Source organism: Spodoptera frugiperda, chromosome 5 (genome assembly GCF_023101765.2).
Source record: "Spodoptera frugiperda isolate SF20-4 chromosome 5, AGI-APGP_CSIRO_Sfru_2.0, whole genome shotgun sequence".
In the NCBI taxonomy this organism is placed as follows: domain Eukaryota; kingdom Metazoa; phylum Arthropoda; class Insecta; order Lepidoptera; family Noctuidae; genus Spodoptera; species Spodoptera frugiperda.
In genome coordinates, this window is record NC_064216.1 from 1,213,867 (window position 1) to 1,240,778 (window position 26,912).

General features: G+C 39.1%; 1 protein-coding gene across 1 annotated transcript; it reads right to left on the reverse strand.

Annotated features, from left to right (window-relative positions):
• Positions 1 to 277: 277 nt before the first annotated feature.
• LOC118271926 (frizzled-10) lies at positions 278 to 24,985 on the reverse strand. Its single transcript, XM_035588191.2, has 2 exons — positions 24,632 to 24,985; positions 278 to 1,837 (listed from the first exon to the last, which is right to left on the reverse strand). Exons 1-2 carry the CDS (start codon positions 24,806 to 24,808, stop codon positions 455 to 457), a joined length of 1,560 nt encoding a protein of 519 aa, XP_035444084.1. The 5' UTR covers positions 24,809 to 24,985; the 3' UTR covers positions 278 to 454.
• Positions 24,986 to 26,912: the final 1,927 nt, after the last annotated feature.

Consider the following 26,912-nt stretch of genomic DNA (forward strand, 5'->3'; position numbering starts at 1 on the left):
ACTAACTATTGTATCAGTGTAATATAATGTTTAACAGTTTAATAATAAAATTTGTTTAACATGTACTCTTGTTGTTTTTCTTGTTTGAGTCAATCCCTGTTTTTTGTTTATTTATGAGTAACTGTCTTATGAGCTCTGGTATGACTTGAGAGTAGTCGGGCGGCCATTGACAGCTACGTCTCATGTATCTTAATTACTCCCTGATTTAGTATGTCAGGGTATGTTGTAGTAACTTTTACACAACTTTCCTATCGAGGGTATAAATGAAACCAAAGAATGATATAAAAACAACAGTATATTATTATTAATCAATGATAAAATTTACATTATTTACACATTTGTACAGAATATAATCGAGAGCGCCTTCACAGAAGGCAATACCAGGCACTTTACAATACTAGAGTTAAATACTGAGTCCATCGTCCCATGGCGAGTATACACACACACATACACGTCACACGCGCGACACGTGCAGCGGGCGCTTGTAGTAGGGCGGGCACGGCGCCGGCACCGTGCGCCCGCGCAGCAGCGGCGGCGCACCGCACGCCTTGCGCGGCGGGCACACCGCGCGCCGCCACACCGCCGCAGACTTGCGCGACCACGCCCACGCCCCCGCACCCACCCCGCACGCCAGCCCCGCGCACACCCACAGCGCCCCCGCCCCCGCCTCCACCCCCGCCCCCGTCCCCGCGCCCAGCAGCGCCAGCCCTGCGCGCCGCTCCCGCAGCCGAGCGTCCAGCACGCGCGCCGCCGTGCTCAGCGCCGCCAGCGACAGGTACACCAACCCGGCTGCAGCCGCGCGCGCCGCCAGCCGACCCACTCTGCGAGCTCCGCGGGAGTCCAGCGCACGTCGCACCCTCATGATACCAGGACACGCTCCGATGGCCAGGGCCACTGACGTCACCAACAGTGCACCCCTCGGCACTCCCACTAGCGCTGCCGCTGCAGCATCTGATATTGCACACGTTCCGGTCAGCTCGTCAGCTGTCACTCTCCTTAATGCTAAGGCGGCCGCCGTCCACGCTCCTGCCCAGCCCCACGACACCGCGTGAAGATATGCAGCAGCTCGTTCTAATGCCTCAGTAGACCATTCGCTGGCTGCGGTCAGGTACCACGCCACACACGCGTTGGCGAACCACGCATCCGCCGCCAATGTGAAGTAGTAGGTGAAGGAGAAGAAGGCGACACAGGTTGGTGACGCCAAGCCATCCACAGCGAGCGTGTTACCGGAGCAGGACACCATTTTAGACCCCAGCCAGCCTCGAGTGACGTACGCTAGCGCCACGATCGCGTGGCACGCTGCCATCCACACTACTGGTCGCTCTGGGTACCTGTACCGCGACGGTTCCGCGCAGAATGTGAGCAGTGCGAACGACGTGGACAGTAGAGAGAACCACGCCAGTGTGTTCATCCATATTTCAGCTTTCCTTTTATCAGTCTGGCTGTATCGAGCATGTTGTCCGCACGCGGGCCAGCACTCGCCAGTGGGTGCTCTCGTGTGTGCTGGTGGGCATCCATGTTCCCTTATTTCATGATCGTGGAACGGCCATCTTGATGCTGGTGGCGGTTCAGGTTCTGACGACTCGCTAGCATTGGGCGGTCGCATGCACAGCCTCCGGTCAGCTCGGAGCGGGAAGGCGGAGCAGTCGAGGACGATGCTGGGCAGCATCTGCTTGAGTTGTTCCTTGCAGTCGTCCACCACGGTCTCGCAGAGCGCACGGCAGGCGCTCACGGAGCCGGACACCTCCTCCGAGCACAGCGGAGCGAACGCCGAGCACAGCAGGAACCGAGCGTGCACCGAGCACCCGCTCGACAGTATACCCGCGAACGACACCATCTGGAACGAGAGAATATAAGTTTTAGAATTTGTTTTACAATACACATTTGAGAGCACAAGTCAGAGATATTTTTATTTGGAAGTCATTAAACAAAATACTCGAACCTAACATTACAAGTTTCAATAAAACATAATTTGACGTTCGTCATAAAAGCTCCCACAGTATTTAAGTGTTATTTTATATTATAGTTGTAGTAAAACGCTCACAAAGGACTGTTGGGAAGCCTGGAGGCTCGGGTTGAGCAAAAAAGCAGCAAATGACAGGTTGAGAGACAATAGCAAGGTCGTTGGAGAGACTCGTTTTTGTTGAAGACGGAGCGGATGTCACGCAATCAAGTGGAAGGGAAGGGTTCGAACGAAAATTAAGATTAAAATACAAATGATACAGAGATAACACCAATGAAGTTTTACGTAATCAAACACTGAAATACAATACTTATATGTATACGGAACAATTCATTGAAGTAGCGAAATTATGCCGTTGTAGTAAGCACAAACAATTTAGGTACATATTGCGTTTATTCTCAGATCAAATTCGTACTTGTAACTTAATACTGCGGCTTGTATCCTCACACGCTAGCTTCCTAGGTCGGCAATCAGCAATCGATTACATTCCTTGCACCTCGCAACGGATACAGGGTGTCTAGTTGTTCACAGCTCAGGTGGCATATTTCCTGTTATAGCTATGTAATATGGTATGGACACGTAAGGGCCCGTGTGTAGGTTCAACGCAAAGCGACGCAATAAGTTTCGAGGCTCGAATGTACTAGAATTTTAAGCCGGCTCTGTTGTTTAAAAGTATTTCGGAGGATGTTAATGAATTAGGAGTTCTAAACTTCTATTATTTCCATGTCTAAAAGTACGACAAACATCTCAAAGGGTCGATCCGCATACACCTAAATACAGCTCTACAGGGCCGATATTTCGTTCTTAAAAACCGTACGTTCATCTCAGTCGGCTGAGCATTTCGAAAAGGCTTTTTTTCAATGGAAGTCTGTCGCATTGTTGTAAGATAATTGCCTCGGTGGCCTGCACAACGCAAAAAACCTTTATTTCTCAAATAACCGGCCTTGAAGCGGATTACACGGGCTCCGACGCTAATTTCGTTTCGAATGATTTGATCTCAAGTTTTTTCGCGACGGCGTTTTTTGATTGTAGATTAATGTGATATAATGAGGATAAATTACATAGGTGGGAGGATAGAGGAAGTGCGCTTCCCTTTTTTTTATTCGCACTTCTTGTGCTATTATTAACTTTTTTTTCAGATAAGCATTAATGTTGATCAGCAGATGGTTTTGATAAAGCTAGTACGATTTTATCTACTTTACCGTGTATGGACCACAGGAGATTTGCGTTATTAACGTTTCCTGAAAGCCCCTGGTCATCAAAGCCCACGTATTTGTGAAAAGCCCGGCGTTAGAGGATACTATTAACCGTTAACAGTTTCCCTAAGACGTTTACAACAACATTAAAATACTAAAATGTCTTGAGTCATTACGGCGGCGTTGATACATCGTTTACAATCGAGTTGAAAGCCAATTTATACCGATTCCAGCTAGAATCGGTAATCGGAATCGATTCCACTGGACATTTGACCACAATTTGACTCCGGCAGTTCTTGGTAATTTCTATTAAACTGTCTTTTTGTACTGTTAGCTTGATTTTATAGACTTTTTATGTCCAGAAACTGTTGGTGCTAAATAAGTTATTTGGTGATGTAATGCGATGAACTTCCTGGTGGACCTCTGACATTCTAAAGTTAATGGAATGACCAAGATGGGTGACTTGTGAGGTAGATTTCTACTGATACTGTTTGCCGTAGCTATAGCTATTTTATAGCAGACATGACAAGTTCTAGCTACCTAGCTTTGAATCGAAAAGTGATTGTTTTAAGTCCTATAGAACGCCAGTAACATAGTAAGGGCCTTTTTTCATAATGTCTGTATGGTTGCTGATGGTAATTTGTATGAACATATTGGTTTTTGGTATTATTATGGTAATGAATATATTGGTTTCATAAGTTTATCAGGGATTTATATGGTGAAACTGAAGTAGACTATAATAAAACCGCGTGCAATCACACTGTCACTCAAAGATAATGCTTGATTTATAAATTGATGGGACAATAATGTGTGACAAAGGTCATCGCACTTAGCACAACTTTACGTTAATCCGTGATAACAGCTCCTAATCCCTATACATGCCACATATTAATTCGTTCGTGCGTATGTTCGATTTTTTCCTTGAACTGAATTTTTTTTTTTGCGAAAATATAATTATTTTTGGTCACTCACTGCCACACTCAGAGTCATTTAATGGTTACTTAACCCAGTCCTTAGCAATTGTTTTCGATACAAAATCGTTACTGAGGAATAGTTTAAGTAATCATTAAATGTCTTTGAGTGCGGCAGTCAGATTGTTAATGTTACTTTAGTCATTACTTGCTTGAATAATTAATCATTCTATTCGCTTTTTAAAATAAGAAGTTACCTAATGCATATCTACCACATAATACCTATCAGTAAAGCTAGCTTCATTGACGGACAGATTGACAGACTATTATTTATTTCTTTAGTTGTTGACGTTTCAAAAGTACCATTGTATGGTTTAATTGAAACAAATGCTTTGAATTTCGATGTAAGAATTTTCGTAAGAGTTCTAAATCTCAACGTCCAGAGACGTCGCGGCAGGCCCAAAAGGAGATGGCGGGACGAACTCGACATGTATGACAAGGATTGGCCGCAAAAAGCTTTAAACAGAGAGGAGTGGAAGGAAGGTAGGGAGGCCTTTGCCCTGCAGTGGGACGATCATGGCTGAAATCTAAATCTAATCTAAATCTGGCGATGAGAGGTATCTTTATCACACCCTTTTTTGCAATATGGACACAAGCATGAGAGTAGTCGATTACAGTGAGACTTACAGTGTGAATAACATTCTTGCAGTATTTATAGATTTTTTTAACAAATAATAAGCACTTTGCAGGTGCACATATTTGCTGTTGAGATCCTAAAAAGTTTGGGGTAAATGAAGCTTGTTATTTTTTTGCAACAGAAGTAAGTACTTCAGAAGTAATACATGACATTAATCCTTATAATAACAACAAATATTTCAACCGAATCGTATCAATGAAAAGCAAAAACCCTCCACTTCAAAACTGTTCCGCTAGAATCGATCGCTACGGATTATCCTAAAGAAGCAAACAGTTACCTGCGTCTGCACATATATCCTATTAGAACGGTAGATTGCACTCAGGACTGAGTGGACTTTTGTGTTCTTTTTTTCCATGGACAAACGTACATTCGTTCTGAACCAACAATTGTGAGCAAACACAGTTGTTTGCTTTCGAAAAAGATTTAAGTCGGCACCACTTAAGAATCTGGTTAAGGCCATGTTGGGTTAAATTTCATTGTATTTTGTCATTTTAAGTATTTTTACGGTTAAATAAACTTTGAGTTTGTTTAAAAGGATTTTGTGACTAAAGATAATCGTCCGAATAATGTCAAAGAATGATGATTAGGTTTGTATTTTTTATTTACGTTACCTAACTACCTATATTTAGAACAAGCTTCTTCCAGCGGCTTCACTCACCTTTCCCTAGGTATAAAAGTATCCTATCACCTAAGTCAGCTCATACCCTGCCTGTATACCAAATTTTATCAAAACCCGTTCAGTAGTTTCAGCGTGATTGACAGACAAACATCCAAACAAACATACTTTCACATTTATAATGTGACTAGAAAATCTATGATTGCTGCTTCGAAAACTATGATGAAAAGAGATGAGACTACGTAGAGACTCTTTCACCTTGTGACATCAGTTTGGTACCCACGATAAGTGGGATTAAAAAAAACAAACAAAGGATTTATAGAATAAACGTAAGCTTTAGTAAACTTCTCTTTAACAAACGTTTGCCCACATGAGTGGCATCGGATGTTTTCAGATCACATAAGGGTGCCCATTGATATAAATACCGAGATTATTATACCATTCCAAACTCAACTCAATCTTTCAGCTTATAAGGTTGCAATTTGAACAGTTAAAGTTTGTTTAGTTGTTGAGGTATTATTATTTATTTGCTTGGGTAAACATTGTGATATGTCGGCGAATTCATTGATGACGTCATCAATGGTGTAGCTTGTTTTGCTGCACAATGAGAGCGTTTTTTTGCTCCGTGGAGAGTTTAGTTGCTATGTTAGTTTCTGTTATTGTTTATAGATTTCAAGAATAGTTGGCTTGGGTAAGTGTGTGACTGAAGTTGGTTCTTTTAAGTAGTTATTACTTAAGCAAGGAGAAGTATTTACTTAGTCTGTGGGAATTGTTTTAAGTTCCTCATTAAAATTTTCATAAATAACAACTTTTTATTCTACAATAGTTAAATTGCCAATAATCGTCTCTTAGCAGTTGAGTTAAAATACACCTTTGTTCAATGCAATAGAGTGCATTGTTACATAGACAACTCATAAAGAATACAACTTTGATGTCTCATACATCCATAAAACAAAAATACCCAAAACAAAATACCTCCCAATTCTTTTCAAAAATACAATTTCGGCTCTCATACCACGATCCCATCATCCATTTCATCCAGCAACATACAACAAAGGACGACAAAAAATTAATTACCGACATGCTCCTAAAATAGGCGGAGTACGGTCGGCTGCGCAGGCGCACGCTTTGATGTCTTCACGGGACAGTTGCAGCCGACCGCGGTACATGGCCCGTGCTAGCTCCGTTAATAGCGTATTGAGTTACTTAGCTATGACTTTCAGGAATTGACTGTTACTGAAATTCTGTCGTGTTATTGGAGATTTTTGTTTTTGTAAGGAATTTACTTTAAAAAATATACTTTGTTGCCTAACTTAATCTATAATCTTGATGATAAAATCAGATTGAAATGTCATAGTTGTTGTAAGTATTTTTATATACTCAAAATATGCCGGGTTTTTGGAACGCGTAGTGTCCAGTAAAACTAACACTCACTCACACTTGATAGCAAAGAGAGTAGGTACACATTTAATAACCTCACACAAGAAACACAGACACGTCTAGTCATCTCCAAATAATCTAAACTCGAAATCAGTTCATAGCAAAAAAACTAATAACAATAATAATCTGAATAAACTATACATCAAAAGAGAAACGAAACGTTATAATAAAGTTAAAATAAACACATTTTTCTTAGTATTCCCTTCTATTAATATGAGTGTAAGTATTTGTTCGGTACACATCTCAATAACAGCGGTATACAGTATGTAGATCAAAGCGCGCGCGCAACTCGACATGCCTGCGTGGCGACCGAACGATCAAAGAGAATTGGACACGGCGCGATCCATTTACTTCGAATAGGATCGAATATAGTTCTTAGTAGATAGATACCTAGGTGTAGAATAGTTTTAGGTGTTGGTAGTTCATTTATGTACAGGATACATTGATCCCGAAGTGTATTCTGAAGATGTGACACTCATAGTGTAGGGTTTTTATTAAGTGGACAATTTGCAGAATTGTATTTATCAACACCAACCGTAGACACCGAGGCTTGGGGCTCCGGAGCAAGTCTAAGTAGAGGACTTGCTGCCCGTTAACGGTGCTGAAGGTGGTTACCGGAGTGGTTTTGGTGAGGTGAAAGTTCCACATCCTAGTCTAATTTGTCTAGGCGCCTTTTGAAGGTTTCCCAACATCATCAAAATAAAAAACATCATAAAAATGGCACACAGGCTTCCTCTTTCCCTGATCTTGCAATCCTCAAACCAACAGTGTTTTGTAGATAGTGGCGATTTCCAATTATGATGTGAAATATGAAACATTAACAAGCTTGTCTAGACAAGCATTTCAGTAGATACGGTTCAATGAAATTCGCAATCAAAATTCAGTGAGACATTCAAGGCTAGAAAAACTAGTTGCTAGACATTTCCTTCGTTTCATACCTAGTTTTAGAGTCATTTAATTACATTTTTACCAAATATTGAATACACAAACATCGTGTCGCCGACAACACGGGTTTAGAAGCGAGCGTTACTCTATTTAAAGTCATTAAACCAGCTTAACAGACAAGATTACCCACTGATTACAACAAAGGTCGTAAGATAAGGCATTAATTAATAATATTCAGTACTATTTACTACAAAAACAATGCCACCAAGTAGATAGATAACAAGCCGTATATAGCGCGGGCGACACTTCGATAATTTTGACAGGCTGTCAGACGGAGATTAAGGTTCACGTGTGACTAGTACGATAAGTGTTTCTTATGTAAGTGTAATATGAAATGCATACAATTAGAAACTTTTACTGACTAAAGCTTTCTTTTGAGGGGGAAAAATCATCCGTCAGTCTCCCATGTGAGTAGGCAGAGACAATGAAACGCCAATTGCTACGAATCTTACATATCTCTTTCGCTTCATCAACAGTCATCAGTCTTTTCATGCATAAATATTTAGATTTAAAGACAAATACATATCAACATCACCACCTATTACGTAGGACTTACAACATAAGCTGTAAAAAGTGGGTGCACATTGTACTGTGGCATTACATGACATAATGTGCACCTCTGCCTCACCCCATTCGGGGGTAAAAGGAGTGACGATACAAAAAAAAACATACAAATATCTAATCACTTTCTCTAAAAAAACAAAATAAAGACAACAGCACCCGGACATCCACCCTTATCACAGTTATCAATGCATGTTCCCGACATTAATGATTGAGAGCACACTACTGCGCTCCCAATATAACAGTTACATGCTATTTATAGTGCGTACTGCTTCCACTGCTATTTATCACTTCATTAGCTTGCCGGCCCTTTGATCTGCCGTGCGTGCTGCGTGGGTAACGGGCAGCCCTACAGCAGGGTTGCCACCATAGAAATATAAAAAACTTCATATATCTATGGTTGCCACTGTCAATCGATTTTAGATTGGATATGGAATGTTTTGGCGTGAAATTAATGAAGATGTGATATGGCAGTGGTTTAACGTAAGGGTTTGGAAATCGTATAACGGAGTGGATCATAAAGAGAAGGTAATGACTAAAGGTAATAGAAGGAGCCTGCATATGACTACACCTTGGCATGAGCAAATAGCTTTAATGCAGGACTGACCGATAGACTGACACTTTTATTCGTTTGTCGTTCAAAAGTGACGTCCAAGTCTAATTGAAATAAATGACATAGACTTTGTCTTTTGACCCACGCTTAAATTATAAAGAGTCTATGCAATAAAATGAATTTAACTCCAAAATATGTAAAAAGAAATGGCAATATTTCTAAAACACCATCAACAGCTTGCACGCTACATCTAACACAGCCATCAAACACCATTTACAACATACTTTTACAATATCAAGATATATTGATATAGTTTTTAGTGTTGTGCAAGATAACGTAATCTAAATAGCACCCTACGAGCGCAGCCCTAGTGAAACATCAAAGAGTTAGCCGACGCGTAAACACGCGAGGCCGGCGAGTGACGCGCCGTCATAAAAACAACGCTACTAACGTTTATTTTGATTGTACGCTACCATGCGCACGCGCACGCGAATACAACCAGCCTTTGTAATCTATCGCTTTATACCGCCGCCGTTCAATGGTTTGGTTATGACTGAAATCTTCAAAAGCAAATGTTGTACGATGAATAAACTTTCAGTTTTGTGTATAATTTTACAAATTATTCCATTGAACAGTTTATCTTGGTTATTTTGAAAGGTCTAAATACTACTCTTTTTTTAAAGGAGGAAAAACATCCAATGACTTTTCCCGTCTTGGGCGAGGCGAAAGGGAGTGTCAGACTCTTACTGACTTTAAATTACCCCGTTCCTACTCCTGCTTTTCGAGCCAGATCCCCGATAAACCCGCAGTAGTAGTGTCCGCAGCTTCGGATAAGTACCTGTCGTACTTAAAGTACATCTTCTAGGACTGAGTTAAGTTACCAGATCATTACCATTTTCCCCATCCATCGTACAATTGTGTTAAATACCTCTCTAGCTTTCCAAACCACCCATCCCTGATGCAGCTGACTCAATCTAGACACACGGCAGTGTGTCCGCCAAGTTCGAGCAAAAAAACCGACACACCGGCCGTGGGTTATATTACACGAACCATTTCGGGCCAAGTTCGACCCACCTATAACTCAAAATCTATTTTATCTACGCATATGAAATTTCTAGTATCTGTCGAGATCTACTTACTTACGTAAAATACAAACTTTCATTAATGTACCTATTGTAGGTCTTGAGATATTGACGTCAGAAAATCGCTATTTTTACTATACACTCACTGACTGACTCACTCACTCATCAAAAACCTAGACCACTTCCAATGGTCGTATTGACTTGAAATTTGGCATGGAGGTAGGTCTTTAGGTCAAGGTAAAGGAAAAAATCTGAAAATGGCCAAGTGTGAGTCGGTTTTAAAAATAATGAAGGCTAAATTCATACCCCTAAGGAACTTTGATTAATCTTCGACTTGAACCGCCAATTAAACCTCTTTAAGTTCAATTAGTAAAAAATACAGTGAACGAGTTGATTTCCATTTTATATAAAGATGGATAATGACTTATAATGGGTAATGGATTTTGTTGATTATATACTTCCCACGGAGTTTTAATGTTTTTCTGTGTTGAAGATGGTTCTTATAAAAAGATGTTATTATGTCAGACTAGATCGCGTTAGTTTTACTTTAGTATTGACCCTAATTCCAAGTTTAATGATTTCTAGTAGCCTTTCACATTACGCCAGTGTGGCCCAGTCGCATAAAACCTCTTTGATTAACGAATGCTGCTTACTAATATGAGCCTCTAGCATACTCGTAGCTTGAAACTAGTCGAATTCTCGCCAAACAGTTACGTGAGTTAAAGCCGATAACATAATAATTAATTTAGACATGCCGCTCGTGTGAAAGTTGCTCAATAAAATCTACTCTTATACTTTTTAAAGACGTGAAATGTCTGATATAATTACTTTAGTACCGAAGTATTTAAAATAACATTAGTGAATACCAAACAGCAAAGTGATTGAAATTGGAAATTAATATTAGACATGAGCTGACACTCTCATGTTCAAAAACCTTTTATAACTCATCCATTGATACTCAAAACAAAATCCTTGCCCAAGACCAACACACCACTTTTCAATCTTTAACATAACATAATACGAATGCAACATACAAATATGTTATTCTAGAATCCCGCCCCACTTTCCACAGCTGAGTTACTTCACCCGCTTCCGGCCGGCAGATATATCCGCGCAGTACGGACACCATAAAGCTATGGGATTGAATCATGTGAAAGCGCCCACTGTTCCCCATCATGGATTAATTGGCGGTTTACGGCCGAAGCGTACGACAGGTGACATACAGAAGGTCCAGTTTGCATAGATAGACTGTTTTTTTAGACTTAGCCCCACGCTAGCATATTCTCCTATGTCGTGGGTGTGTATACAAACATACAAATTCACATACACATGACAACTTTTTTTCAGGGGGAAAATCATCCAATGACTTCTCTCGCCAGGGTGAGGCGAGAGGGAGTGTCAGACTCTTACTGACTAAAAACCACCACGTTCCTACTCCTGCTTGTCGAGCCGGAGCCCCGGTAAACCATTTTTGGATCACACAAATACTTATTCCGTGCAGTAATCGAACCCGCTACCGCACCAGCCGTGCATCCGATTGCATTATATGTTTCAGTGGCATACATGTTTCTTTAGTTGTACACTATGTGTGTGATAGTGAAAATTTCAACTGCAACTACAGATTCTGTGAAAATAGAATACTTCAGAATATTTTTCGTGATTTGAGATTAGAACTCAAGATCAGTCGTGCTTGTACGCACGCAATCAGACAGGAATCTACCATTTCATACCCAGTATCTATGTCAAACTCCATTCTTCAAGGTAAAGTGTGTACGTACGTGATTTTGATTGGGTTATCATAATTCTAATTTTATCATTCAATTCCAGTTACGATCATATCAGTAGATGGTTATCAGGGAACGATTAGTGATTAGGTATAATGGTGTCGATATTTTACGCTACTGTTAACAGCTGAAAACTAGGAAGTATGAATTTCAATTTTAAGGTGTTAGATATAAGGTTAAAGTTTCAGAAAAGCAAAATATTTGTTTAATACTGTCTACATGCACTGTAAATGCAAAGGTTTAAATGGATGTTTGCAACTTATGGCTAGACGGATCTTTTATAGATTTAGACGAAAATTATCATAGAGGAGATTTATACTTTTTGAGCTAGCCTAAATTAACAATACGGTTTAATTATAACTATATTTATTTTTTATCATAATACATACTTGTTTCTACCAGCGGCTTCACACGCGATTCCGTGGGATAAAAAGTATCTTATCACCCAGATCAGCATATACCCTGTCTATATGACGTATGACGGATAAACATGGAAGTGTGATAATATCTTACAAAAATGTGTTTAGATCTTCTGTTTGTAGTTTTATAGTGGCCCAGCTAGAGGCGTGCGCTAGCGCCGATTTACGAGCGACGTTCTTTTTATTATTGTTTCGGTTTTTCAACTAATCAAGCCAAGAACGTTTGATAAACTATTGTTTTGGTTAATCAGTGTTCTCTCTGATATATGGAGAGGTCATTGCCTCGAGTGATAGCTCACTGGCCACGGGCGTCACGTGATTTATTTTATTTGAAACATTTAGTTTTATGAGTTCACGCAACGCATCATTTATTCTGTCGGAAGTCTGTTCGAGATTTGTATTTTGGAAGCTTTTTGCGACTTAATTGCTAGACATTTTAATTCTAATCTAACTTTAGGGAACAGTGAATAAAGTTCCCTAAGAAAAGGAGGATCCTTCGACCAGGCGAGGTGATCATGCCTGGCGGGCTTTCTGCTCAACTGTTGTTCGTTGGGATTTTATGACATTATCCGTCGATTTGCTCGTCGATCGACTATGTGCGACTTCTGTCATCTGTCACTTGTCATGTGTCGCCACATAACTATTAAACATCCATTCAGAATATGCTTCAAAAATAATTAAACAAAAATAAAGATAATATTCTCTCTTCATTAAGCTCGCAAGTCTAATTACCTTAGTTCTTAGAATGCACAGTAGCGACACCTGTTGTTTTGTACAAGAAACTGGAGTGGAATGTCATCGAGTCAAGTGTGAACCGTTTACCATAGTAATTGACACCCTGTCGCATTTATAATAACTACATAAGTCGGTATAATATATGAGTGAGCTTCTTGTAAAGTGAGAAATTGGATGAATAGCATTAAACCTTTTGATTAGCTGATGAGGATCATTGAATGCCTATGTAATGAGAGTTAGAGCAAATGTGTAACTTTTGTAAAGCAAATCAGGGTGTTTGTGATTTTTAACTTTAAGGTTCGGATTTAAAGTTGGAAATCAAAAAACAAAAAATTTTGTGTGAAAAATTAATTGCTACCTACAGATTGATGCCAATTTGGGAAATATTTCGGGTCTATTATAGAAGGTATAAAAAACTGTATGCAAAAGAGCTTTTTCAAAAACGTTAAATATCAAGTAGTCGTTCGAGCCAATACCAGTATTCCTACTTGTATTCCGTTCAATACAAATGCACGGTGCGCCCGCGCCGGTCGGTGTTCAGTTCCCCACTGAAGCGTAGCTAATTCATAATAATCGTACGCCGGTCGTGACTATCTCTGATGGTATCCATTAACCATGGCTTATCACACACCATATCCACTTTAACGCAAAGATCTAGAGTTCAAAATCGCTTGTCACAAAAATTGTGGTCCGTCAAGTCTTTTTGCTATCATGATGCTCCTTATTTTAAGGGGATTAGGGGTGAGTATTGCATGACTGAAGTGCAATGGTAGTGTAGATGGTCTGATTCGTCGTGGCGGCTTCTCCAGAGAGAAGAATCGTACCGTGATTGCGGTTGCTCTGCGATGCGTGTTAATTCATGAAGATATTAAAGGAAATTCTGTAAGGAGTGATGACCCCGGTCCCATCACGGTAATAATACATTTTAGACTTTTATTATATTATGATGGACGAGAATGTTCCATGATATTGGACGGCTGTAACAAAGACAGGCAGCTGGAGTATCTCTAAGCTATTACATTGACAACGTGTGCCAGCAAATTTTATCAGAATTACCCCTTAGTACGAGTTTGCTTTACGTTTAAAGTAATTGAAACGAGAGCGTGTTCGGCGCTCTGGTTGGCTGGCTCGAATAAACCAACCAATCAGAGCACCGAACGCGCTCTCGTTTCGTCATTTCGTCTAGTCTCGATTACTTTAAACGTATAGCAAACTCGTAGTAAGGGTACAGAACAGAGAGCAAAAGATTAGCGTTTCGTTTTAACCATAGATTTAAGTGAAAATGTTCTTCTGTGTCATTTTTCTATCAATTCATTAATTTAATCCGTGGAGTCACCGAAATAAGATTTCTTAGTTTACTGATACAGGTGATAACAATAACACTTATTTTTAACAGTTTCCTAAAGATTTCTTTTCCGAGTCTCCAATGTTGTCGACTATACTGTCAGTGTCGAGTGGTGTTTCAAAGACTTATACATTATGAAAAGTTTAGTTGTATGTCATAACTGTCACTCGCACATCTCAGAATAAGCTGTCAACGACTAAACCCAACAGCAAATAGCAGCACAAAACTTATTTCTTCATACACCATTTCCAAGTACACATTAACACATTTAAAAACCGTTTATTTTGATTTATTTATCAAAGGCGCCGCTTCCCGCATAATATTTGCTCCATTTGAACTATGTAAATACGATACTGTTTGCATAGAATATGTCAACGTGGAGTATTTACGTGGCCGTGCTAAAATATTTAAAAGCGGCAATAAAATGCGTGTGTGTGTGCGTGATAATGTATATGTGTGTGCACTTAGCACGTCATGAGTAGTGTGAGAATTAGTTTGTCAACACCCTGTATGTAGGGCTGTCAGTTATGAAATGTTGCGAAAACAGAGATAGAGAAAATAGTTGTGTGTAGTGGGGGTTGTGTATTCGAAATGAGAAAAAGAAACAAAGAGTTGTCGTTAGAAATGGACACACGAATATAGTTAAATTACCAAATTAAAAGTTAATAATTTGTTATATAGTTATTTACGTAATAATTACTTACGTATAAGTATCCAGTTAAATCTAAACTACTTCCTTAGACTTACAGAAAATAAAACCTTATTTTAAAACAAACTTTTATTTTATCCACCGGGACAGCCCTAAAACATGTAGTCTAGATTTGCAACCCACGTTAGATATCACGACAAAACCATTACATGACATATTTCACATGTTTTTATTGCAGTATTTTTGACAGATGACAGATTACACCGTCGTATGTCGGCTAGAACTATAACAGAGTGACAGTTGTAGTTCTTATTTTAAAAGATTAGGCAAAAGTCACGTAGTCCAGTTTTTATGTCAAAAAATATTTTAGTATGTATCTTGTCGACATTTTAAGTAGAAATATATGTAAATTTATTATATTATGTAGTGAGAATTATGTTTTTATGGCTCAATTCTATGTAAAACAGTGTCTTCTTTATGATTTAAGATATGAGTTCAGGATTTATCATAGATGCCGTGTTTTTTTTTTATTTTGAGTTTGGAATCTAAAGTGTTCTAAATATAAAAATATAGCAATGATCTTCTGTATATATAAAACTCTTTCGTTACTGAGGGACTGGCTGAATGAATGACAGACAACACACAGCCAAAACTACTGGACCTTTTTTTTGAGGGGGGAAAATCATTCAATCACTTCTCTCGCCTATGGAAGCTAAAATTCGCCATTATTATTATGTTCCTTAACCTGTAGTATGCCAGAACGTAGTTCTACGCCATACACATTGTTATTTCTATTGTTTATTATATACCGGCAGACAAGAGGTTAAAGGAGTGTAAGAGAGCATTAAGAGAAAATTTACCCTAAATTATCTTTGTATAATACACTGTAGCAATCGCTACGCACCTCGTAAACGAGTTGCAGTGGTTTCGGAACCGTTACTGATGTCTAGAAACAAAATTAACATCTTGGCTGCCATTTGAAATAATTGTTATTTTAGATATTTTTTTTGTTCTGCGTTTAGCGACTTAATCATACTTATGAAAATACCTTTATCAAGTTGATCGCTTATTTAGCAGAGTCGATCTATGACCTAAGCTTCGATTACCAGACCACTAAATTCTATAAGAGCTTTGATTTTAAAATTATTTAGATTTTTTAACAAAAAGTCCCTTAATATACAAGAATGTGACTACATTCAAAGTTAAACGAGTCTCCAGTCTACCCTTTCGGAGAATTAAACGTATACCTGCATAAAATGTAGTTTTTATATCATTTTATATTACTATAAGACTTTATAAAAAGTTTTTTAATTAATACAATCAGCAATAAAGTGCTACAAGACTAAATATTTCACATCACAAGTTTTTATGGGAGCGATGGAGATAATTAGCGTATCTCTACTAAATAAAGCCTCCTTTACACCGTGTGTATAAACGTAAAAGAGTAAGATGCAACGCTGATACCGCGACGTCTGTTAAAAAATGCAGCAATGTCATGTCATTACGTTGTTTTGTTTGAAAGCTGTAATACTTATGTTTTCCTTAGTTTGGCATTTTAACAAAGAAGTAGAGAATAATAAAACTTGTAATAATATTTTTTCTTAACAAAAATAACCATAAGTTCGTTACTTATTTGTTAACTATGATAATTTCTTATCCAACTTTTCACTGCCGTCTTAACCTTTCCACATTAATACCAGTTTAGCAATGAAAACTCTATAAAACTCCATATAAATGAGTGTAAAAATGCAATTGCTGTCTATTATCGTCACAAGGTGTGCGATCTCAGTAATTAGTAAGCAAATAGCGACTAATGGTTAGCAGCTGTGCTAGACATATTTTATAGTCGCTGGATAAAAGTCGTATTGTGATTGGCTTAGCGGATGGCGCCAACGGTTATCAACTGATAACACTTAATTAGGACAGACGTACGGTCCACACTGCCTTGGCAACCAGTAAAAAAATTTACACAAACTACGACTTTATTCCACAATGTTAAAAGCGTTTTATTATGTTTGAGCACGACACTTTATCATCAAGTAGGTATATTTGTATAGTTTATTCTGTTTATAACAAAATTTTTCGTCTGTTACTTTATAGCTAGGCTTTAGAAGAAATGGCAAGGGGTTTCCATCGGCGTCGAGGTCGATGAAGTACCTGGGACTCGTCCTCGACAGTCGCTGGAAATTCGAGGAACATTTCCGACGTTTGGCTCCCAAGTTGGAACGGACGGGGGCTGCCCTAAAGCGGCTCCTACCCAACCTTGGGGGACCAAACGCCTCCTGCCGGAGGTTTGTGCGGTCCATGGCCCTCTATGGGGCCCCGGTGTGGGCGCCAAATCTACGGCGACGACCAGCTCGTGCGCTGGTTTCATCCCAGAGGGTTGGCCATTCGGATGATCTATCTCCGGGGAGGCGGCTAACCTCCTTGCGGGATCACCGCCGTGGGATCTGGAGGCAAAAGTGCTCGCGCACGTATATAGCTTACGTGCGGAGGCGCATCGCCGGGGCGAAAGTCCACTGCCGCGCCTAGTGCGTGGCGGGATGAGCTATCTCATGGCGGAATGGAAGCAACGACTATCGCAAAAAGTTTTACTTTAATTGTTTTATTATGTTTGTGCACGCATACAGTAGCGGTGTGCCCTATGGGCTGAGCAGTCCTTAGGGATGTGATCGGCGATTTGTATAGTTTATTCTGTTTATAACAAAATTCTCGAGTGCTCCCGTCTGTCAGTTTATAGCTAGGCTTTAGAAGAAGCTTCTGAGATATATTTTTATTTAATTGTCTTTTAAATTCGAATTAAATTGAGAGGCAAAATCATGACCGACACGTTGCCAAATAACCGTCAAAATATCAAATATTTACAGCGATCGTTTAACATTTGCGCAAAAATACCACACGGTATGACCTCAAATAAAATCGTCTATGTCAACACAGCGCACACAGACACACAGACATCCTTTATTTGTTTTCAAACAGCGTCTGGGAAAGCTTGCCAAATACCTTCGCTAATAATACAGGCATGCAACGTAAAAAAAGAAATATATTAAAAAACCTATAATTTTTCAAGATGGCCGCCAATTGTCACAGTTTTGACGTTTGACGTTTTATTAATGCTCTAATTCGTTTCACGGACGCGACTAGTCGATTAATTAGAGCAATAAGGAAATGAAAGACAATAAAACAAAAGCAATCCGGCCTTACCCGTCCATTGTTATCATAAAATAATTTATTGGACGCCAGATGCTGATAAAACGTAGTTATTCCACCACTAATTACAATAAAAGATTCAACAAAAACCGATTTAAAAGCAACCGAGCTATAAAGTCATCGGTAACGTCTATATTAAAATGTATTTTGCATAATAACGCAGTTCTCATGCAGAAACATTAATCCAAAGAATAAAAGCTTACGAAAATGGAGATTAACTTGAAGTGAATTAACATTAACAGATAATAATTTCAATCTTTATAAAAATAAAAAAATCTCACGATCTTTATGTCTGGGGAGATGTAATCTGTATTTATTACGTTTTGCCGCGTTTACTGGCGGCCATTACGGTCCGTCTAATGACTTTCTATTGCTTTCCAGTCATTATTTCATAGCTAGCGGTCACCGACATGCAGCATTCAGCCGGCACAGATAATAATTACTTGTATTGTGCTAAGAAGCTGACAGCTTTTATAAAATTGCTTTTACAGTTTCCTTCTTGAGTATATTTTAACTTTTTCTTGTGTTAATATTTATGATAACTGTTTTCTTTCACATGTTATTTATTGATAGACGATATCACAATGAATAAATGCGATATGATAATTAGCTTTTCATTGAGACAATACATTGATACACGAGTGAATTATTCTATAGAGATATTAAAGACAATATTTCTTACATTTATAAAGTCGAATGTAAGTCTATACATATTAATGTCGATACGAGTTCTCTTTTAATTGACAACTATAGCGAATAAATTAAGCGCAGCGGGCATGTCGTCGCATATCTAGTGTTCATTTGATAGTTATTTTATTTTTAAACACATGTAAAACTCGATGCCGCCAAACAAAAAGGGTTTCAGCCATTCAACTGGTATGGCAGTTAACGCATGCGTCTTCGGTGGAAGTGTAATTGACAAGAGAACGAGCCGGTGTTGTCGTGCGCAGAGATAAACAGTTTTTAATGGTTATTTATGCGCGCGCGCCGGTCCCGACGACCATCCTCTAAAAGGCACGGGTTGAATTAAATACTCGCCAATACCGCCGACCTTTTTAACTGTTTTAATCGATTACATTGTGAGCCCGAGCAGTGACCCGTGTTTAGCGAGCCGTGATTCGATTCTGTACAATAATATCGATGTACCTGAATCGATTGAACTTTTAAACGCTTTTTGCGAAACTTCCTGCTTCGTTAATGTAGTGTATTGCTAATAAATAATGATTCGAGACGTCGCCATGTGAGATTAAGATCAAATTGATTGTCACATGAAAAAGCACCGCTTTGTATTTGCATAATCACTTAAGTATTGATTTTGTATTAGTAAATTATATCATTTAAAATCGATAAAAATATTTGTGGTCTATAATTTATTTAAATTACTCGTATATGTCAACGAATACAGTAGCCGGGTTTATGATCTCATTTGGTGTTTATACCTATTTTTCTAAATTTTATATCTCAGTGTTGTCTCAGTATCAAATCATTTCATGGAACGTATCATATCGGAGAGCGATCAGACTCATCCACGATAAAGTTTATCAATCACAGCTGTCAATATCTGTAGATCATTAACTAAGTATTACAAAGATACTGACAGACATTTGAGTATGAATAAGACGACGTAACGTTGGGAATATAAGATAGTATTCATGTAGAGCGTGTACGCCAACCACTGACCACATGTGAGTCAGTTGAACAGGTTGTCTATCATTTCAGATAGGTGCAGGTTCTAAGTTTTTGCACTAATTATAATATGGGCGAGAATTATAATAAGAAAGCGCTTCTTGCGACTCAACTAGCAAAACCTAACAATCACATTTAATAGGACCTATTGTATAATTTTTGTAAATATCGCGTTGTAATAGATATTTACAGAAAAAAAAGCTTCCTTAAAAGCTTGTCATAAAGCAGAAACATAAAGAAACATCTTAAAAGTAAGCGATACTCCGATAGCTTGTCTAATGAATACTCTAAGAAATATAGAGGTGTTGTATAATCTGTGGCAATACAATAATGACTGCGGCCGGGTCGTGTCGGATTGGACTGGGAATCTATCTAATTGGGCAGCATTCCATTCCTCTCCCGCCCGACGTAACGATCATCCGATGACTATGCCATTTCTGGGATTCAAACCGCTTTGTATGGAAGTTTCGACGAATTTTGCACGCCCCATGCTCCCATTGATGGACAGCCAAGAAAGGAATGAGCCACACTTCCGTTATTTCACCAATTTGTCTACAAAATTAGCCTGAAGTTATTTCAATTTTATTATGCCCTGTAAACGTTAAGTACCACTCATTAAATACTCATTCTTATAACACCGCCATAAAACGTTAATCGAGTTTTGCATTTAACAGCAAATAAATTCGAACAAGCCTCATCAATTAAAAGATAAAAGAACAAAAGTTGGAACAATTAAAAAGAAGACATCGATATGGCATGGTATCGAGTAGGTATAGAGAATCGAACGCATCGAGATGGCATCGGGTCGACGCACCGAGCGCTGCAATAAAACGAAACGAATGCGCCCGCGCATCGTGCGGTAATCGCGCGCCTTTGATGTTGCCGACAGACCGCCCCTCCCCCACCCGCGACGCACTTAACTACGACTTTATTACTCGTAATTTGTGATTGTGAACGGTATAATTAAAGCACAATTAAACGTCTACTCCGCCGGTAATATGGGAAACGGCTGCCCTTTGATTGGTAGACGGTATGCGTGACGGATTCGCGGCGGCTTTTGATTGGTTACATTAAATATTTTTCATGTTTATAACCACGATTATTTATTAATTTTTTAAATGATTACATTGATGAGTCTACACCGGTATTCATTAACCTAGGTGTATGTAGCAAGTACAACATGTAAAGTTTATTTTCTATAATGTCAACACATTCATAACATATTTAAGTAAAGTCATCCAACGTGTTAAGTATTCAGAAATAACTCGCAAAATGTAACTACAACATTGAAGTGTTTAAAACAGGTCACTTTACTCACATTTAATGCGAGTGCCCTTTCAAAGAATACGTTGGACGCCAGAACACATCCATCATAAGTTTTTGCATGACACATAGGGCCGTAATTATAGTTGTGTTTCACTATGTGATAGTTTGGTCCAAGGCTGAGAATGGCCACGACTGCCGAAGACAAGGCCCGCGGCGCTTGCGCAGTTAAAACGGCAAAAACGAACCGGAGAACTCACAAATTGCCGCCCCTAATTACCTCAGGTAGGCGGCCGCACAAAGTGCTACGTTTTTTTAATACAAAAAGTGCTAAGTTATTCAAAAACAGGTCCGGCGCAGCAATAAATATGATTCCGAGCCCCATCAAATGTATAAATTAAGATTTAACCTCGCATTTCCGAAATAATATAACGAAAGAAAAAATCGATCAAGTTTTTGCAGAATTAATTAACTATAACTCACGCGCACCTTTGTCGAATGACTTTTATGTGGCAGCAAACTACGTGATGGCAGGCAAATATACAAATTGCGATATAAAAAAGAAATTCAGACGAGAATATGATTGAGCAACAGATGCGATATTCATCAAAATTGTTTTGAAGGGAGCGACGGACGAAAATAACGAAGTCAATAATAAAGAAAGAGGATTAAACAGCATCGAAACTTTCTTTCATCCGTGAGACACCGGGCCTTTTATGATCCTACAATAAACTCGCATACCTGCGCTAATGATAGGGTGTCGGTTCAAAGAATAACGCTCGCGCTGGGGACTTCTCAATAACACCTCCCAAACTGTACCTGGTGCCGTAACAACGAGACCAATTTTAACACAGCCCACAAAGGCGCCGCCGATGTAGGGAAATAGGTTATCGAGATAACGCAACTCTATTATCATTATCGCTTTTTAAAACACTTTATTGTTTTACTATCACCGATATTTTGCATTACAACAGCTCTTTGTACCGACGAAGAAAGGTTTATGAATATTTAAAAAGTAACTCTTTGTTTATTAGTTTTGTCTCGGTTGAATAGCACCGTACCTGTTTGAAGGCGACTATAATTAACAGTGTTTGTTAAACAATTCTACACCTAGGTTTCTGGCGAGCCAGCGGTTCATTTGGGAAATTAATCGCAACGGTACATCATAAAGTGTACATGTTATGTTCGTATGCCAGCGGTTTGTTATTCCAACGCAGTGTTAATAGCCAGAGGTAAAGGTGTGGGTGCCTTAAAATTGGCTCATTACCACCTTCCAGAGCTAAAAGCCGGTCTTTGTTGGCCTTGGACGGCTGTTTGTACGGGATTTAGTATTTCAACAAAAATGTAGAGGAAATTGTATTTGTTGAAGTGGAACCGAAAATTGTTTGCGGAACCAATTCACTCGAGGATGTTCCATCGGTATACTGAAATGATTTAGATTTAAAAATGGACGGCGCGGACTGCGGGTGTTACCGAGATAGTACACACGTAACAAATCATCGGCCCAGAAATGTGACTTTAATTGCCCAATCTAAAGGTGAACGGCCGGCGCCGGCGCGGCCACCTTCGATGGAGCTCCTCGTGAATGGGCCGGCCCACTTCAACTGGTCCAAGATTACAGCCGAGATATAGATGAAGTTATGTTAGACTCACTGGATTCTGGAAACACGTTACACTTTTTTATGTCGAAAGAGGACGTCATTGTAAACGAACCGACGACAAAACTGAGATCACTTTGTCAGAGATAGAAGAGCACGTGGGATGGAGATTCCGTGCGCGATTGAGGAAATTTAGTACAGAACCGTAATAAAACGTGACCGACTGAACACGATGACAAGGAAACAGACAACATATCAATTACAACACAAGACTATTCACAACACAACTGTAGATTCCAACGATTCAGAAAATTTAGTAATCAAGGAAATGGTTTTTAGTACAACTCGTTCCCAATATAGCTCTAACGATAAAATTTTTGATCTTAATCAACATAATTATTCACATGAAGCAATCGACATCAGATCCGATATGATCACTGCCAATCAGGAATCTAATAGAGCACTTAATTACAGCAGATACAATTAAGAGGCGGCCACTTGAAAGTGAGCCAACACACCAATAAACATTTACAACTTTAGTGGAAATGAGTCGGAATTATTATGCGTGATGACAGAACATGAGCAATCGTCTTGCACTATCAGTGAGCAAATTTCATATATAACTAAAGATATCTGATAAATCGAGTTTTAAAGCGATGCCGCCGATAAGGTGGCATTAACCGATACACATCGGCACTTAAGGCAAAGATAGCACCGATTCGATAAGGGATATAAATAAAAATAAATGGTTGCTCTTGCGTTATGCCGCTCTAAAGATATCACTATCAGCGATAGTACACGTATGAAAGTGCCGGTAGGTAGTGTTTATTGATTTAATGCGGCACACTAACGATATAATCCTGGTCATTTGCAATATCGTGTGTTTACAACATTGAAAGCTGGATTACTGTGGAGAGCGCACTCCGCGATGGATCAGAATGAGTCTTTTTGCCGCTGCAACCTCAATACAAGTAGAGTCGCACACTTTTTGCATCGGCGACGTGTACTAGAAACAGGTGTGTTGTGGTTGTGGGGCGGACGGAGCCGGTCCGCCAGCTAGCGCGCCGCCGATACAAGATCCAGCCTTTGATGTGCCGCGTGATAAGAGCCCGCTATTTGCTGCCCCTTATCGCTCACGTCTGTCGTTCGACGCCCACACTTTACGTTTTATCGCGTAAACAATGGCGAAGACTTTATATGGGACAAGAATTAGATTATCAACGGACATTTATAATTTTACAACGACAGACTTTTTGGCTGATGTCATAATACCAAAAGGGTAAATAATTGAGGTGGCCGCCTCTGATGATGGTGATAAAACATCTGGTTTTATAATGGCGGATAGTTCCTGAGAAGAATTTTAAATGAGACCCAAAATAGTTGAAAAAAATCTAATGTATGAAGTTGATATCGTGTGAAACAAGGTTGGAAATGGCAGTGTGGACATCACCCTCCATACAGTAGACAATGTAATAGCGAAAGTCAACAATGGGACCCTTCGAAACATCGCACATTACATGTCCAATATCAGTTTTACAAACCATAAAACCTATTCTGCTATCCATCGTAAATCAAGTGATAACAATGGGGTGGAGGTAACATATGATACAGAGCGCGGTAAACATGATACAGGGACACGGGCCAACCCTCTCCTTTATGCACTTCAATTATTTTAGCGAACTTTTTCTTCACTTTCATAATTATGTTTTTATCCAAATGGCATTTGTAAAAATTAATATTTCAAAGAGTTGGCAGGATGTCGTGCTACGATTATTACCTCTTTAACTTTATGTTCGTTAGTAAAGTTTAATACCGCCGCTTCTAATTCACATTTATTATATTTTATTTAAGAGAAAATACGTTTATGTTCTACATTAACTGAAACTTCATTGGTGTTAATATGATCATTTCCTTTAGTCAATTCCCTATCGTAGTTTTGTAAAGTTGTTAGAAGTTTTTAATGAAAAGTTTCTCTTACCGCATTCTCAGCTTCTTTCTGGTCCTTGTGTCCCATCAGGTTGGGCATGGCAGTCCAATTGTATCCCAAATCCTGACATAGTGGCAGCTTGATCCTCTCACACTTGCCACCCTCGACCTCTTCCTGGTCAGCAGACACAAGCCACACAAACAGGAGAAAACAAAAAATCCGAGCCATTGTATATTATTCACAAACAATTAACAACACTAGTGTATCATGTCATATTCAGACAACTCAGTCACAAAACCACTGTTGGTAAACACTGATCAATCGTAAACATATTTTATTTAAAACAAATCGAGCGCGCGTCCTTCCCCGTCTGTAGCTTGGCGCAGACTGATTCAAATTTCGAACGCGGCGCGGCGTTTCAATTCAAAGGCAAAGGAACGAAACCGGTCGGCCGGTGCGTTCAGAAACATGCATATGTTCCGATAAAAGGTCTGAACGCATGAACAGGGCATTAAGATGAAAAGAAAAAAACGAAAAGGGCCTAATTCGTGTACGGCTCACTGCAATCAGTGGGAGTAATTTTAGCCGTCTCTGTCTTCGGTTCGGGAGAGAGCGGGATAGAAGGAACAATGAAGAACGTATAAAATTAAGTGTATCTGCCCATGAGGTTGGATTTTATTTTACGAAATTGCTGCAATAAAAGTGTTGGTAATTGAGAGGTTCTAAAATTTTATTACAACGCTTCGACGTTTCTACGTTGTAGGTACGTGTTTGTGAGGTGAGCTACATGCTACGTGTAGTGTGGTATTATGTTTGTGGGCTGTAGTTTACAGGCTGGGAATTAGACTAAGTACTAGCTTTAGTTCATGGCCGAATGTCAGCATTGGAATGCCTTTAGGCAACAGACACAAACAGGCGGCTAGTTGTGTCCTAGATAGTGATCTGGCTTTGGATTTGGATTTGGCAATATCGTCGAAGATATTATCTTTCATTTGTTTTAGTAACATCAAGGCAATACTTTCAGAAGTTTCAGCTATGCGTTGCACCGTGGGGGCAGGTCTATTTAGAGGACTCGGTGCCCCTTACAGGTGCAGAGGTTGGCCACCGGGGTGGTTTTAGTGAGGTAAAAATCCCACACTCTCTAGTCTTTAATCCCCAAAAAGGCCTAGCTTTAGGTTTACCCCAGTCATCAAACAAAGAAGATATAACGGATACTTAACAGATGCAGTTAATTGTAAGTTAATACCTATATAGAGTTTTTTGGTCCAGTATTTTACCGCGACTGTTCTCCCAGACATTATGTTTATTAAGATATCTTCGACGGCCTCTCATAAACCCCAGTAGCACTGTTTATCCGACACAGCTAATGAAGGCACTGCGTAGATGCAAGATGCAGGCATTTTTCACGATGCAAGTCTGATATTTGTTATGTGTTTTTATTGAATCAACAATTTAAATAAAAAATGGCCTCCCACAGCACTTGAGACGTTTATTAAAGTAATTTATTCAGTGAGTACAGCTCATTAGTAGCCACCTACGGCGTGTGGTCATGGAACATGGTCTATTGATATTTTTTGCAAATGTTGAGATATTGACTAATGGTGCCATAAAAGTAGTTGGTGTGCCAAATTTTATTATGGGATAGGTGACAAATGATCTAACAACAAAAGAGTTAGAAGTGCGTCGCCGATTTTTTGAAACTTTACTTTAAAATAAAGGTGGTACTTATGTATATGGGTCAGTCAGTCCTTATATGGGTCGGTTAATTGTTTTTTTTGTACTCAGTGTGACCTTTGCGTGGTACATTTTTAGAGGGCACAATGTACCACATGTATGTGCTATGACTATAGCTTTCGTTTAAGTCTGTTCAGCGATTTTGGAGATATTGAGTGACTTACAAACATCACATCACACTTAATTTTTTTTTCTTTCTATCCATGATATGATAAAGAGAAGTTATTAAATAAAATCTTTAATTAAGTACTATCAGGTCGCTAAACTTTTTTATTAGTAATTAAAAAATCATTAAAGTGCATTAAAAATATAATTAGTTTAATTATACTTTTGAATTATCGTTTATATTTTTAATACTTACAGTAGCATTAATTAAAAACACATCATCCAAAGTTTCATGTCAAGAAACTGAAATGTTGTGTGAAAGAGACAGCGCTATACTTTCCGCTCGTGCCTTTATCTTTCAGTACAGCGGCGTCCCAAGTAGAATACACAATTAGGTCCCTTCATTACATCACTCCAATAACACCTTTGATACTTGCAAAACCCACAACAGACTTTAAACCTTATACCAAAGATACAAAGTCGAAAATCCTTC